We start from the raw sequence: 17,401 nt of genomic DNA, 5'->3' as shown, positions 1-17,401 counted from the left end.
CCCTATGGTGGTGTACCGTAGCGACCGTAGGCCATGGTACCTGTGGTCACCCAATAAATGAAAACCACCGGGTCATATATATTTCTCCTTCTTTAATAGTTCAAATAACCAATTACACCATCACATCTTAATAGTCATAATTAGACATACATGAATTCCCACCATAGTAGAGCTTCGCTGGTCTTCCATCTCCACCCCAGTGGAAGGGCTGTTTTTATTCAAGATACAAGTGCACAAATGAAATTGCGCATTTCCTTGTAAAGTTGACGTGAAGACATTTCTGAACATTTAGTGACATTTCCCATGTATTGCACCATGTTCCTGCTATGTCTAAATCAGCCTGTAAAGATGCAATGCCACTTGCATTATCTCTGACTCTATAAATGACACAATCATCCGCAAACATTCTAAATGAAGACGCGACGTCAGTTCTTGATTGACAACGGATTGACAACGACGCGTTTGTATGGGACGAGGACAAAAACGCACGTGTTGGGCTCCCTGCTAGACGCGTCAACGCGGACAGCAATTCACAACCACGTGTTTCTTGGCTACAGCATTTGCGCCTCTTAAACGTAAACGTACGAAGTATAATTAACAAAACTGCAGAACTAGAAACTATACTCCTTTGTCAGGACCCTCATATAGTAGTATTAACGGAAACATGGCTCCATGAAGAAATTAAAGACGAGAACTTGGTTCCTGGATCCTACAATATATACAGAAGGAACCGAACTTTCCCTGGTGGTGGTGTGGCCGTTATTGTGAGCAAGAAAACGTCTGTCTCGTTACTAGAACAAATTGAGAATCATGAAAGTTTGTTTCTACAGATCAACCTGTACGGGTTCTTGTGTAACCTTGTAGCAGTGTACCGTCCGCTGTGTGCCACGTCGGATTTCCTAACCAAACTTCATGAACATATTGTTAAATATTGCAGAAAGGCCATAATAGTCGCTGCCGATTTTAACCTTTCCAACGTTAATTGGAAGAAACTTTCATCACCTACTCCAGCGGACCACATAATCTTCGATACAATGTTAGCTTGCAATCTCGACCAAGCAGTTCACGTTCCAACACGGGTGCAGGGATCTGCTTCCTCTATTCTTGATCTGGTTTTTCACAGCAGATCTCTTCGAGACGTTGAAATAACCGTTGAGTAAGGCATATCAGATCATCGGATTGTGTGCTTCACATGTCGAACAGATAGTTCAAACAATAACGCGCTTAAAGAATGCAAATTCGTTAAAAATTATGGTAAAGCAAATGACGAGTCCGTTATCGATTACCTTGAACTAGCACTGGATAACTTCTCTGGCGATGACGTTGACTATTTATGGCTAAAGCTGAAATCCATTTGCGACTTCTGCATTGATAACTTCATCCCTAGCAAAATGAAGAAGGTTCACCAAAAAAATCCTTGGATCAATCGAGATATAATCCACCTCGTTCGAAAGGTAAAAAGATTCCGAATGCAAAAAAATTGGCCCAGTATTCAAAGAGCTAAAACAAACACTCACTAAAAAATAAGATCAGCTAAGCAGTTTTATTGCTCTCACACGCTCACCCAATTTCTTAAGACTGACCCTCACAAATTTTGGAGACATTTGAACTGTAAGAAGAGACAAGCTCTTGACCACCTAAAGATTGATGGTCAGATAATTCAAGATAAGCAACAACAGGCATCCAAATTTATTCATTACTTTCATTCTATCTTCTCTGATTCTAATCAGTGCTCTCCGGTCATTGCTGAAGATATGGAAAACGTAAATTTTGATTTGATAACACACGAGGGTGTATTTTCTATGCTCTTAAATCTAAACACAAAAAAGACATGCGGTCCTGACGGTATTTTTAATGCTGTCCTTCGGCGCTAGGCCGAGTGGCTTTCATATTTTCTTCTTGTAATTTTCCGCTCGTCCATATCTTGTGGCATCGTTCCATCAGACTGGCGCGTCGCTCGTGTTGTGCCTGTTATTACGAAAGGCGACCCTGCATTACTATCAAACTATCGCCCTATATCACTGACGGTTATATCTTGCAAGCTTCGAGAGAATATTATCTGAGATTATATAACAGAATGTCTTGAAAAACGTGGTATTCTGTCCCCGTGCCAATACGGCTTTCGCAAGGGGCTCTATACCACTACTCAGCTTCTCTCCACCGTTAACGCTTTTGCCTCCGTCCTTGATAAAGCCGGCCAGGTTGATGTTATTTTCCTCGATTTCAGCAAAGCCTTCGATAGGGTCTCTCATTTTGGTTTGATAACAAAACTAAGCAACTATGGGTTTCCACCTAACATTGTAAACTGGATCTTTGCATATGCGCAGACAATTCTTCGATGTTGAGGGCCATTACTCTGAATGTCTCCCCGTTAACTCCGAAGTTCCGCAGGGAAGCGTGCTCGGACCGCTACTTTTCCTAGTATACATTAATGACATAACAGCGTGCATAGACGATAGTGTGAGTATTAAATTGTTCGTGGATTACTGCTTACTTTACAAAGAGATTAAAGATGCCAATGACCAAGTGATCATGAGTAAAAGTCTTACTGCGATTTCTGATTGGTGTGACACCTGGGAAATGAAACTTAATGAAGAAAAAACGTTTTTATGTGCACAACCAACAAAAAACACCCTCTAGCATATCAATAGAGTAATAATCAATCCGCGGTCACTGAGACAGACTCTTTTAAATATTTAGGTGTAACCATCAACAATCGCCTGACCTGGTCGCAGCACATTGATAATGTTTGTGCGTCTGCTCGACGTAAACTCGGCCTACTGAGACAAAAGCTGAAACATTCTCCTCCATCCGTGAAAAAATTAGCATTCAGCACACTGGTAAGGTCGTGATAGAATATGCTTGCGTCTGGGACCCATTCACGAAAAAAATATTAACAAACTGGAAAACATAAACAGGCTTGTTGTCCGCTACATATATAATTGTTATGGACGTTATGACTCCCCATCTCAATTGATTAATGAAAATAATATTGCCACTCTAGAATCCCGAAGAAAGGTCGCACGCCTAACATTGATTTTGCGCCTTTGGAAACAGGAACAACCACTTGATCATTCACCCTGTCTCCAGCCGCTACCAGCTAGACCTACCAGAAATCATCACCCCGAAAAGATAACCCATATTTTTGCGCACACAAATTGCTTTAGGTATACCTTTTCTCCTATAACAATAAATGATTGGAACTCTCTGCCGGCCGATGTATTCCTGTCCAATAACATACCACGTGCCATTCAAAAGCTGCATTTCAAAAAAACGTGCGAGCACGTGAGTACTTTCATGCGTGTTAGCCGGCGCATGAGAGAGATCACTTGTGTCTCTCTGATCATTCGCGGCCTTCTTTCACGCTCGGAAAAGCACTTTTATGTTGAACGTATGGAGCAACAGAAAGCTCTATCGGTAGTTTTTCATGCTGTTCTACAATGTTCTCATTGACACCTTTCGTCTAATTATAATATTTGAGAATTTGAATAATTAATTAAGACTAATTATCTAATTGGGCGCATTGAAAAAAATAATCTGAGTATCTCCAAGCGACGGCAAACAACATTACCTTGGTTCTGACCAGCTACGCACGATTTGCACACTTTTAAAGTTTGGCCCAAGTTAACTGAAACACCCTGTATAGATGTCGATGCCATGTCGCCGGTTCCAAGCCCCTAGTCGTTTAGAACGGTATAGACGCCCCCTATCGTCATTACGATGACCAAGCGAGAAAGTCACTTCCGCGATATGCACTATATGAGTAAAAGTCACGACGATTGGCAGTAATTTGCGTGAACATAATATTTCTGGCGCAATTTTTCAGGAAACGTGGTGGCGAAAAAGCCAAAAGTCACAATACCAGTGGTGAGCACGGCGAGGAATCCACCAGCCTATCCCACAGCTCGATGGCGTCAGGTGTAATAACAACTACCGTTGCCACTTCTGCCATGGATGCATCAACTATGCAAGACTGCGACAAAGCTGAGTCTCAGAAGAACGGTGATGTATGTTGCGACCAATCTAATTTTGAGTATATATTTTATTATCAATAAGCCATTTGTATTAGAAAAAAAGTTCAAGCGTAGTTTCCTTCTACAAAGTTATAGATTTAGCGTAATCTATATCGTCTAAAACGCCTTCTCGGCGGCGTCCAAGGCATTTGAGTTTTTTTGGTTCAACTCGTACCGTTGAGAGATTCTTACGGCTTGTTTAGAACGGCAGAAAAACATGAATACTCGTACACTCTCACAGTGCAGTATGGGGTACTGACATGATAGATTCGAATATTCGTTTTATTGCGTTAAATGAACGTTCTAGACCTCTAAACTGTAGAAAAAATAGTGATAAGCCCCGGAGCGCCCCTAATAACTTAATACAATTGCTTTTGTACAGCCAGTTCTGTGTCATTTCCCAGGAGAATATTGTGTTGTGACGTCTTGACAAAATAAGTGGTAACGCGGAAGCAGGAAAGTGCGACGTTTTCACACTCACTCTGGTTCACTCGGTAGCCTCGTATGCTGTGTCTCGTTGTGAGGGCCGATGTAGCAGCATCTCCAACGATCAAGTCATTCTGAGCGATTGTCAAAAGGTCGCAGTGCGCTGCTCTCTCGTGATCACATACTGCGTCATGACGTCACAAGACAGTAGAAACAAAACCGAAGATGGCTGTAGCCAAGATGATATATAAGATTATTTGTGGTGCTTTGAGGCTTGACATTATTTTTAGGGAGGTTTAGAGGTAATAACCAACATCGTGTAGATTTTTTTATGTCCACTGCAGGACGAAGGCTTGCTGTACTGCGCTGGTTGATTCCAACTTGCGCATGCAAATTTCGTAATTTCATCACTCCACCTAATTTTGTGTGGTCCTCGACTGAGGTCCTCTTCCCTTTGCACCCATTCCGTAACTCTAATGGGCCACCTGTTATCTACCCTATGCATTACATGTCCTGCACAGCTCCATTTTCTTTCTCTTAATGTAAACTAGAATATTGGTTATCCCCGTTTGCTCTGTGATCCACACCGCTCTCTGCCTGTCTCTTAACGTTACGTTTAACATCTTTCGTTGCAGTGCTCTTTGCGCCGTCCTTAATTTGTTGTCAAACTTCTTTCTTGACCTCCATGTTCCTGCCCCATATGTTAGCATCGGTAGAATGCAATGATTGTACACTTCTCTTTTCAACTACAGTGGTAACATTCCAGTCAGGATTTGGTAATGCCTGCAGTATGCACTCCAACGCATTTTTATTCTTCTCATGAGTTTCTTTTATAGGCTCCCCTGTGAGTGATTGACTTAGATAAGCGTACTGCTGTGCAGACTCTAGAGGCTGACTAGCGGTCTCGATTTCTTGTTCCCTTTCCAGGCTATTGAACATTGTCCTTTGGCTTCTGCATAATAATCTTCAATCCCAATTTCTCGGTTGAGGTCTTCAACAATTTGTTGTTACTCGTCCCCAGTGTTGCTGAACAGTACCATGTGATCTGAAAAGTGAAGGTTCTTGAGATATTCACCGTTGATCCGCACTCCTAACCCTTCCCAGTCTAAGAGCTTGAATACTTCTAAGCATGCAGTGAGTAGCATTGGAGAGATTGTGTCTCCTTGCCTGACCCCTTTCTTGATTGTTAACTTTCTATTTTACTTGTGGAGAACCAATGTAGCTGTGGTATCTTTGTAGATATTTTCGAAGGTATTCACGTATGCCTTCTGTACTCCTTGATTACGCAACGCCTCTATGACTGCTGGTATATATACAGAAACAAATGCCTTTTCAAAATATATGAGAGCCATATAGTGAGGTTGATTGTATTCCGCAGATTTCTTAATTGCTCGAGGGAGGACATGAATGAGATCCATTGCAGAAAACCCTTTTCTGAAGCCAGCCTGTTCTCTTGGTTGATTGATGTCAAGTGTTGTCGTCATTCAATTGGAAATTATCTTGGTGAATATTTTATACAATACTGAAAGCAGGCTAATGGGTCTATAATTCTTCAATTTTTTAACGTATGGATGAGTATAATGTGGATGAGTATAATTCTTATGGATGAGTATAATGTTGGTGTTCTTCCAGCTTTCTGGTACACTTGAAGTCGTGAGGCATTGCGTATAAAGGGCCGCAAGCTTTTCAAGCATGATACTCTCCTCCATTAAATCGACTGTTAGTCCATCTTTTCCAGCAGCTTTTTCCCGGGTCATGTCTTGCAAGGCCCTTCTAACTTCATCGCTAGTTATAGAAAGAGCTTCTGTATTCTGCTCATCACTACTTTGAATAAAGGTAGCGTGGCTACCCTGGGTACTGTACAGGTCCGTATAGAAAGTTTTTGCTTCTTCACTATTTCATCGAAGTTGCTGATGACATTAACCTGCTTATATTTCAGTGCATTTTATCGAAATTGCTGATGATATTACCCTGCTTATCTTTCAGTGCATACATCTTGAATTGCCCTATGCCAAGTTTTCTTCTCACTGATTTCTTGATGCGGCCATTTTTTACTGCTTCCTCAATCTTTCTCACGTTATAAATTCGAATATCCCTTACTCTCTTCTTGTTGATAAGTTTTGACAGATCAGTGAATCCTATCTGATCTCGTGAGTTAGACACTTTATGCTTTACCGTTTTTTCATTAGTCCTTTGTTACTTGGGAGAGCTTGCCTACGGGGTGCCTTGGTGCCTTACATCCCTTTTCAATTGCTGCTTCTTAATTGAGCCTAGTTACGGTTTCATTCATACCAATATGCTATCTTCATCTTCCTGTTCTAAAGCTGGATATTTGTTTGCGAGCACCAGCCTGAATTTGTCTTCTTTTAAGCTTATTGTGTCTAGTTTAGCCTGTCTCTTCTTAACAAATTTTAGTTTTTCTCTCTTCAAATTGCGAGAAATCCTAGACCTCACTAAACTCTGGTCACTGCCCTTTACCCTACCTAACACTCTACTTCGTGTACTATGCTGGGATCGGCCAAGAGTATGAAATCTATTTCATTTCTTGTTTCTCCATTAGGGCTTTTCTAGACCCACTGCCTGTTACTGTGTTTTCTGTAGAAGGTATTCATTATTCGGAGTCTCTCTTTTCGTGAAATCTGCCAACATCTATCTTCCAGTGTTCCAAGAATAGATGCCGTAGTTGTCAATTGCTTATTCCCCAGAATGCTTTTCCCCATTTTTGTATTGAAATCGCCCATGAATACAGTATACTGAGTTAGTGCCTTTCTCACTGCTAATTCAACATCTTGATAAAACTGTTCTATTTGTTTATCATCGTGACTGGAGGTTGGAGCGTAGGCTTGTACAAGCTTCATTCTATACCTCCTATTCAGCTTTATTACGACGACTGCTACCCTCTCATTAATGCTGTAAAATCCATAAATGTTGCCCGCTTCGTCGTTTTGGATTCGAAATCCTATCCTATATTCTCTCTTCTCTGGAAGACTTCTGTAGTAGAGGACGTGACCGTTAGTCAGCAATGTAAAAGCCTCACTACTTCTTTTTACCCACCTAAGGCCAGCATAGGCGTATCTACCGGGGGGGGGGGGGGGGTAGATACGCCTATGCTGGCCTTAGGTGGGTAAAAAGAAGTAGTGAGGCTTTTACATTGCTGACTAACGGTCACGTCCTCTACGTAGATACGGCTATAAATAAATAAATAAATAAATAAATAAATAAATAATATATATATATATATATATATATATATATATATATATATATACATATTGTAGTGACCAGGAATGCCCGGCGCTGCAGACAAATATCGCCAGTCGTCCGGGAGGCGCGAGCTCGAGATTGCCTGAGCTGCTCTGGTTGAGACACGCTGCCAACGCTGCCTGCTGCCCTCTTGCCTTGTAATTCCATTAGATTCTAGTGGAGGTGCTGCGCAGTGGCGTAGCCAAGGGGGGGGTTGGGGGGGTTCAAACCCCCCCCGAAATTTTTTGCACCCCCCCCCCCCCCCCACTAACCCACCCTTTGCTCTCGTCGCTTCGCGCTGACATATTTCAAGAAACCGGTGATACTTTCACACTTTCATTCCTGGGCGCTTCCGTTTGGGTTGGTAATTTACAGCGTATCATGTCTGCATATGGAAAAAAACTGTCACGGTGTTTGTCAAGGCCTTGACACTCTGTGAGGTTTTGGGCGCGAATGTGGCGGCCGCATTCTGAAACAACAAATGCGCAACAAATGAAGCAACAAATGTGGCAGCCGCATTTTAGATGAAGGCGAAAATGCTCGAGGCCCGTTTACTTAGATTTAGGTGCACGTTAAAGTCCCCAGGTGGTCGAAATTTCCGATATACATTTCCGCCGCTTCCCTTCAGGTGCCGGTTAGGCCGCGTTCGCGTAGGAACTTGGTCTCGAAGCTGGCGGAAGCGGCAATATCTTGCAAAAATCCGCCCGCCTAGGCGGCAAAACAGGCAGAAAAACAGGCGGCGAGCCAAATTGGTCTCGGACCGATTTTTTCGCCATGGCGAAGCAGAAACGTGGCGGAAAGTCGTTCTGCTCGACCGGAAGCTACACTAGCATGTAAACTTCCGGTCGTAACATTGAACATGGCACCAAAAGTGTAGGCTGCAATGGTGATCGACGCGATCAAGAACCACCCCTTTCTCTACGACAAGAGAAGTACTAAAACGTACTGTCAGCAATACTCGCGATAGTATTCAACGTCGCGCGACAGGAGGTGAGGCAACGAAGCCTTGGCGTGACCCAACTTATCGCGCTTTTGCAAAGCCAGGCGAACCCACCACTGCCGTTTCCGAGGTTTTCTTGTCTTCCGTTTATTCATTGTCCATTTCTAGAAAACAAGTAGGTAGAAGTATAAAAGCCATTTCTTCTTCCACTTCCATGACAGACAATAGTTAGGCAGATTCCTCGTTGGCGCTCCGTAATTCTCCTCGCACGTGCACGGTATGTTGCAGAAGTCGCGGGGTGCTTTTCTCGTCGCGACGATAGATTGGGAGCGTAGGTCTCACGTAGGACGCGCAGTTTTCGGCGAGCCTCAACACAAGGGCCAGCCCGGGTTTTAGCTTTGATGTTCCCGTTGCCACTTTCGTGTCCTGGAGGCGCCGAAAATAATACGAAATGATGAAATGTTATTACAACTTGTAAATGAAAGCTATTAAAGAAATATAATCACGCCTTGTGACACAGCGCTACCGCGCCCGTGTGAGGAGAATTACAGAACGCCAACGAGGAACTTACCGAAGGTCGCAGATGACACGCGAAATTGCGCAAGATGATCACTTTTGATGACGGGTGGGTCAGTGAATGAACATACCGCTCGAAATAATGCGATAATGAGCGCCACCGCGCCGACAAACGTACGCAGACTAGATGGATGTGGACGAAAGCGGCAGCGGCGGCCGCGGTGGTAGCAAAACAAATGTGAACTTGGACATGCGCGGAAAATATTTTCCGGCCGCTTTGGCCTTTCCGGCCGCTTTGGCCTCTCCACCCGCTTGCCGCTTCCCAAGTGTGAACGTAACCATAGTCTTTCGTTTGCGATTGCGCCCCTACGGAAGGCTGGTAGTTACTGTTGTGTTGCTGAATCCCAAACCAGCAATGTACACACGAAAGGGTTGATGCCAGCAGTGAAATTCCACCGACTCGCAACAGAATGCACGAAACAGGCAGCCGACAAGCATGGATTACTGCTGTGCGCAGTACAGCGTAAGTAAACTCTTGTTGCAGGCGCTGACAGTTCTCGTCGGAGTTCACGCGTCCTGAGAAATTGATTATGTGCACTATGCACTGAACAAGACCGGAGTTCATTCCTGCATCACTAGTACACCAATCAGTCGAGATTCTGTGAGGTACAAGGCCGCTTCCTGTTTGCACCGGCCTAAGTGAAGCAGAAATGACTCGCACGCACTACTTAAAAATGCGTACACATGCCATAACTATGCAGTGCGGTGAAATATTCTGTACAATTCTGAATCTGTTGACGTAAAGGCAAATGACGGCTGCATGCTCGCACACAGCGGAAGACACAGCGGCCCATGCACTTGCCGCAGGAAATGCAAGGCGACGAAAGCTTCGTAAAAAAAGCATTACTCGTTTTTGCGCGTATTTAAGTTTTCTAGCGCAAAGACGCAGCGAACAAGCTATTGCTATGGGAGTAGGTATAGCCTGGTAACACGTGCATTTTCACATGTATAGCCGTCCTTGACCTGTGAAACGCACTTCGTCCCAACGAGTACGACGCCACCTACGCTTAACGGAGATTAACAATTAATTATGTCTTCTCCGATCGGGCGGGTCGTCTCAATGATGCGTTTTCGAAGACTGGTCCATTCAGTGGTGCGATGAGAGACGGTTGCTCCAAACGCCCACTGTACCTGTCGTACTTACTGTATTTTACTGAGCTTACATTACTTTTTACTTAATTTCTTCACAAGCACACAATAGAGCACTGCACGGGCCGATTTTTTCAGCCCGGGCCCGGCCCGGGCCCATTATTGCGTTGGGTGGCCCGCCCGAGCCCGATCAAAACTTTTATGGCGAGACCCGGGCCCGGAAATAATCTACGTTACCCGCCCGGCCCGGCCCGCCACCCCTTTACCTTAGGCCCGAGCCCGGCCCGAGACCGAAAAATCATGTTTTTCAGAGTTGAGTCGCCCGAGAATAACTCACTGCACGTGACATGCACACAACCAGTAAGCCCGAGCCCGGCCCGGGCCCGGGTCAAAAATGCACACGCCGTGCCCGAGCCCGGCCCGAGCCCGGCCCGAGCACGTGAAAAAACAGTTCTACCCGGCCCGGGCTTTCGGGTAAGCCCGAGCCCGTGCAGTGCTCTAGCACACACACACGCGAGGGGGGGTCCCATGTCTTTGATATACATGCAGAGAGTGTGCTTAAACTACCGATATTTATTATCGATCACGTCACGTAGAGGAAAACAGACGCTTGCCCCCCCCCCCCCCCCCCCCCCCGGTCGGGCCGATGAACCCCCCCCCCCCGAAAAAAATTTCTGGCTACGCCCCTGGTGCTGCGGCTTTCCCCCAGCCTGGAATTACGCACCCGAACTTGTTCGTCCGTCATGCCTGACGACCCCAGCCCGACATCCCCACCGGTTACTCCAGCCATCATATGTGCCGGTGCCCAGCGTCAGCGGGATCCAGACATCTTCAGCGGCACCGATGAGAAAGACGTTGAAGATGGCTGGAATCTTATGAACGCGCCAGCAACACCAACAAATGGGACGATCCCCTCAAGCTCATCAACGCGATGTTCTATTTATCAGGCGTCGCCAAGCTGTGGTTCAAAAACCACGAAGCCGATCTCAGCACGTGGGCTAGCTTCAAAACCAGCATCGCAGAAGTTTTCGGCCGCCCTGGCGTGCGCGAACTTCGCGCTGACAAGGCCTACGAAGCCGATCCCAGCAAGCTTGTGAAACGTTCACCAGCTGCATTGAGGACATCGTCGACCTCTACCAGCGTGTCAACCCTACGATGGCGGAGGCGGATAACGTACGTCACACCATGAAATGCATTTCCGACGATGCCTTTCAAATTCTGATGTTCAAAAACGCAGGCACTGTTTCTCAAGTCATTGAGCTTTGCCAGAGTTTTGACGAGCTCCGCGGGCAGCGTTGGCAGCGTGTCTCAACCAGAGCAGCTCAGGCAATCTCGAGCTCGCGCCACCCGGACGACTGGCGATGAGGCTGCAGCGCCGGGCATTCCTCTTCACTACAATATATATATATATATATATATATATATATATATATATATATTACTGGAGATAATCGGTGCCGGAACGGTGAAGTGTGAAAGAGGAAGTTGACGAACTATAGTTGTGCGCAGTCGATCGGTGTCCAGCTGAGACTGCTCCGTCTTCTTGTACTTCGGTCAGACGCCCTGTGGACTTACAAGAACATCTCGCGACATTTGGTGGAAGTGCTGGGTAACGTCTTCCCCGACCTGGAGCTCCGCAGCCGTACTTTGCCATCTGCGGCCACAATGACCGACGATGGCGGCCCTTCGCAAGGCGAATATATATATATATATATATATATATATATATATATATATATATGAACGAGAAGAAAGGGAACCGAAGGGCCCGATTTTTATGAATCACATCTAGGACTCCGTGTTTTCGCAGTTTATTTTTCTTAAAATTCGGAAGGTGTCTTTCGGAGTTTATTTTCTGGCAGTTAGCTTATCGGAGTTTATGTCTCGTAAATCCCCAATTCTCCGAAATTCGGAGTTAAATTTTGCATTATTCTGAATACTCCAAAAACTTAGATGAAGTGATATCTAAACACGAAAACACCAGAACACACGAAGCGTATTTTTGTTGTCTGGAAGGTTTGAACGGACAAACAAATATACACACAAGCACAAATACTTGAACACAAAACACCTACGTTTGCGCGTATTACAAAATTAAAGCTTGTTGTAATAGATGCGATCATACTTTACGAGGTTTCTGCCACTGATGGAAGCAGGCTCCTTTCGATTGACAATTCTGAGCTTTGAAGATGCCCAAATTTCAACGTTTGCGCTAGAAGACCCAGCGCGCAGCGAGAATGCATTGGCCACTGGACAGTGTCAAGTCTCCAAAGCGACAGGGGTTCAACAATGTTCATCATCATCATCATCATCATCATCATCATCATCATCATCATCATCATCAGCCTATATTTATGTCCACTGCAGGACGAAGGCCTCTCCCTGCTATCTCCAATTACCCCTGTCTTGCGCTAGCCGATTCTAACTTGCGCCTGCAAATTTCCTAACTTCATCACCCCACCTGGTTTTCTGCCGTCCTCGACTGTGCTTCCCTTCTCTTGGTATCCATTCTGTAACCCTAATGGTCCACCGGTTATCCATCCTAAACATTACATGACCTGCCCAGCTCTATTTTTTTCTCTTAACGTCAATTTGAATATTGGCTATCCCCATTTCCTCTCTGATTCACACCACTCTCTTCCCGTCTCTTAATGTTAGGCCTAATATTTTTCGTTCCATCGCTCTTTGTGCGATCCTTAACTTGTTCTCGAGCTTCTTTGTTAACCTCCAAGTTTCTGCCCCATATGTTAGCACCGGTAGAATGCAATGATTGTACACTTTTCTTTTCAACGACAGTGGTAAGCTCCCAGTCAGGATTTGGCAATGCCTGCCGTATGCACTCCAACCCAATTTTATTCTTCTGTAAATTTCTTTCTCATGATCAGGGTCCCCTGTGAGTAATTGACCTAGATAAACATATTCCTTTACAGACTCTAGAGGCTGACTGGCGATCCTGAATTCTTCTTCCCTTGCCAGGCTATTGAACATTATCTTTGTCTTCTGCATATTCATCTTCAACCCAATTCTTGCACTTTCTCGATGAAGGTCCTCAATCATTTGTTGTAATTCCTCTCCATTGTTGCTCAATAGGACAATGTCATCTGCAAACCGAAGGTTGCTGAGATATTCGCCGTCGATCCTCACTCCTAATCCTTCCCAGTCTAAGCGCTTGAATACTTCTTCTAAGCATGCAGTGAATAGCATTGGAGAGATTGTGTCTCCTTGCCTGACCCCTTTCTTGATAGGTATCTTTCTACTTTTCTTGTGGAGAACCAAGGTAGCTGTGGAATCCTTGTAGATATTTGCTAAGATATTCACGTATGCCTCCTCTACTCCTTGATTGCGCAATGCCTCTATGACTGCTGGTATCTCTACTGAATCGAATGCCTTTTCATAATCTATGAAAGCCATATAGAGAGGTTGATTGTACTCCGCAGATTTCTCGATTACCTGATTGATGGCATGGATATGGTCCATCGTAGAATATCCCTTCCTGAAGCCAGCCTGTTCTCTTGGTCGACTGAAGTCAAGTGTTGTCCTGATTCTATTGGAAATTATCTTGGTGAATATTTTATACAATACTGAAAGCAAACTAATGGGTCTCTAATTCTTCAATTCTTTAACGTCTCCCTTCTTATGGATAAGTATAATGTTGGCGTTCTTCCAGCTCTCTGGTACACTTGAAGTTGTGAGGCATTGCGTATAAAGGGCCGCAAGCTTTTCAAGCATGATATCTCCTCCATCTTTGATTAAATCTACTGTTATTCCATCTTCTCCAGGCGCTTTTCCCCTGGTCATGTCTTTCAAGGCCCTTCTAACTTCATCGCTAGTTATAGAAGGAGCTTCTGTACCCGGTTCATCACTATTTCGAATGAAAGTAGCTTGGCTGTTTTGGGTATACTGTACAGGTCAGTATAGAATTATTCTGCTGCTTTTACTATGTCATCGAAATTGCTGATGATATTACCATGCTTATCTTTCAGTGCATACATCTTGCCTTCTCCTATGCCTAGTTTTCTTCTTACTGATTTCATGCTGCGTCCATATTTTACGGCTTCCTCAATTTTCCCACGTTATAATTTCGAATATCCCGTACTTTCTTCTTGTTAATCAGTTTTGACAGTTCAGCGAATTCTATCTGATCTCTTGAGTTGGACACTTTCATGTTTTGTCGTTTCTTTATTAGGTCCTTTGTTTCTTGGGAGAGCTTCCCTACAGGTTGCTGATTAATTATTTAATCAAATTAAATCATTTAATTAAATCAGTAACAATGTTACTGATTAATTATTTCTGATAGTTCGCAAAATCACTCATGAGTTCGCTCATGTCGTCAGTTTCAAGAAACAGTAACTTAAACATCGGCGCATAGGTCTCGAACGCGTGGGGTAACTCATGATTCGCATTTAGATTCAGAATTCTAACACTATACCAAAACGATTCACTGCTGTACTGGAGTGCATCGAAGAGGTTCCTCTCAACTGTCTGGCTCCACTTTTCAGCGACAGCAGCGTAGTATCTATGAAGGTCTGGGACAGTCGTTGGGCGGTTATACGTATCTCGCTCCGTGCACGACAAGCGATTTGTTTAACGTACGATGTGTGTGGTCTAGGAGATACTGTTTACGTGAGGTAAACTTCATATCCGCCAAACCGACCGATGTATCAATGACTGCTTAGAACATGCCCTTTCGATATAGAACGAAACAGGGTCATATGGCCGTTAAAATCGGAGTTTATCGGATAAACCCGAATTGTCAAAAATTTTACCGGCGAGTGTTTATCGGATTTATCCGAAAACACGGAGCCCTAATCATATCATACGAAGCCAAGAAACAATGACACCAAGGACAACATAGGGGAAATTACTTGCGCTTACTAATTGAATTTAAGAAATGGCAAGTGAATGCAAATGAAAATGGATGAAAAACAATGGTCCGCAGGTGGGGAACGATGCCACGTCTTCGCATTACGCGTGCGATGCTTTTACCATTGAGCTACCGCGGAGCCGTTTTGCCATGCACTTTCTGGGGTATTTATGTTTTACAACCAGAACCCCGGTAGTGTTAGCCAGCGCCACCACTCACAAACCTAAGCGGCGGATGTGGCCCATCCTTTCTACCGCAGGCGTCACGAGCACGTGATCTTTTTGGTTGATGGCAACTTGTCAATAAACCCACATATGCTACCTGAAGGCATCACTGTTGCCGGATTCAAGCCCTCGTTATGTAATGAACGAGAAGAAAGGGAACCGAGGGGCCCGGCTTTTATTAATCATATCATAAGAAGCCAAGAAACAATTACAATGTTTTTTTCAAGGCTAGAAATGGATAAGGCTGGTGGTGCAGAAACACTGAATTAGTTTGAATTGTCAGGATGTAAAGATTTGTCTGTGGAGTTCCACAGCGAAAGTCAAGTCGTAAATCGAAAGACTCAACGGACAAATTCTCACTCTGAGTTTTTGTATTGTCTGTCGAAAAAGGTGCATGGTGTCATGGTGGCATCAGGGAAGTTTTCCACTGGGCTTTTTTAAAAATGAAGTTGTCTAGACATTTGATGCAGTGCAATGGAGTTGTGCATTGCTACTTATATTTTACGAAATATCTAAGAAATTTAATGATTTGAACGATAACTCACTGAACAGGAAAAAGGCCGCAGGCGAAGTTTGACAAGATGGCGTTTGCATGAACAGTATAAAAACGATCGAGAAGTTAAGAAAAGTCATTCAAATACTGATTAAAACACAGATAAGAAATTAAAAGAAGTGGCAGACACTTCTTGCGCTCTCGAGTTCCCTATGAAATCCTTGTTCACAATCGGACCTACATTTCATGCAGTGATGTGAAAGTGACGGCATGTAACGCCTCATGTAAGCATTTTAGATTACGTGATGCATTAGGGCTTTGAATGTAGCCGCAATACGTACTGCTTAGAACTTGCTATCGTCGGTGATGTTCGACATGATAGTTTCATAATATTGTCAAGCACGACTACCTACAATCTGAAACAATCAGAATTTTACAGTTAAACATCTGAGTACTTGTCGTTTTGCCATAGATGTTGAATGACTTTGACCAACGCGATTTTGACTCATATGATTGAACATTCAATGAAGCCAGCTTTCGTGTTATGGGGGAAGGAAAGCTTGATCAAATTTATTGAGAAGCAAGGACTGGACAGATAAACGGGTGTCGCATTTTAGCTGGCGTGTCACTTGGAAAATTATTTGGAACAATTTTATATCTGCAGTGCTTCGTTATGTAGACGTCTATCGAATGCAACTAGAGCAAGACAAAATGCTTTACGCAGCTACAAGAGCATCGACTGACCGAGGCCCATGGCGTGGAGTTAACCACATGTCTGACGGAACAAGGCCGATGCCTAGCTAATCTGGAGCAGCTGTGCGAAGAAGAGGTTCACCATATGGAGGAGCTGCACTTGACCCTCGCGAAGGCCACCAACAATCACAAACAGCTGGTACAATCTTCTTATTCTTTTTTTGTGACATTGGTTATTGAAGCGTTCGGTAAACGAAAATGAGAGGTCCGCTATTTTATATTTTTGACACATTTTCGCAAACATGTAAAAATTTCCCAGTTCTCCCCTTGTCTTTTGGGTGAATGAGTAGCATTCCTCTCTCAAAAACGCAGTTAACCAGTCAACTTTCCCTTGTGAAATAGTGGTACTTGAACTTATCGAAAAATTAAACATTACAATCGTGTGCTTGCATCTTTTCTTATGCGTTTATGGCAATTCTTTAGTTCGAGTTCGTTTTTATCATTCTTCTGGTAGCTTATGAGATGAATGGTTTCCTTGTTTAAACCTCGTTAAATGTAATATAATAATGTCTTCATTGAATCTACTTTCTTTTGCATTCATTTGTTCTATTTTGCGTAACCGCTGATTGTGCAATGATCGCACCCTCTCTGCCATTTACCACCTCTGGTACCTTTTGGTTGTCTAATTAAAATAAATGACCAAGCCCATTCAGTGCGACAGTAAACACACTGGACCCTATAAAACAAAATCTATACAGAATACCTTATAGTACGTTTCCTTGCGCATTGCACTTCTGCCTTTGCTAGAGAAGGAAGCACCAAGTGTTCACACATTTTGTG

The 17,401-nt window shown here is 43.9% G+C and overlaps 1 protein-coding gene across 5 annotated transcripts in view; it reads left to right on the top strand.

Annotated features, from left to right (window-relative positions):
- LOC119458642 (protein Hook homolog 1-like) overlaps positions 1-17,401 on the top strand; it is a 140,847-nt gene that overhangs the window by 27,819 nt on the left and 95,627 nt on the right. For all 5 annotated transcript variants that reach the window (XM_049671330.1, XM_049671331.1, XM_049671332.1 and 2 more), the window contains exons 2-3: positions 3,827-4,007; positions 16,593-16,760. In XM_049671330.1, coding sequence (XP_049527287.1) covers positions 3,827-4,007; positions 16,593-16,760 — 349 coding nt within the window. The remainder of the gene's footprint in view (positions 1-3,826; positions 4,008-16,592; positions 16,761-17,401) is intronic.

This window comes from Dermacentor silvarum, chromosome 7 (genome assembly GCF_013339745.2).
Source record: "Dermacentor silvarum isolate Dsil-2018 chromosome 7, BIME_Dsil_1.4, whole genome shotgun sequence".
Classification (NCBI taxonomy): Eukaryota; Metazoa; Arthropoda; class Arachnida; order Ixodida; family Ixodidae; genus Dermacentor; species Dermacentor silvarum.
Note: the sequence above shows the minus strand (reverse complement) of the source record. Positions and strands in the feature narration are given on the sequence as shown.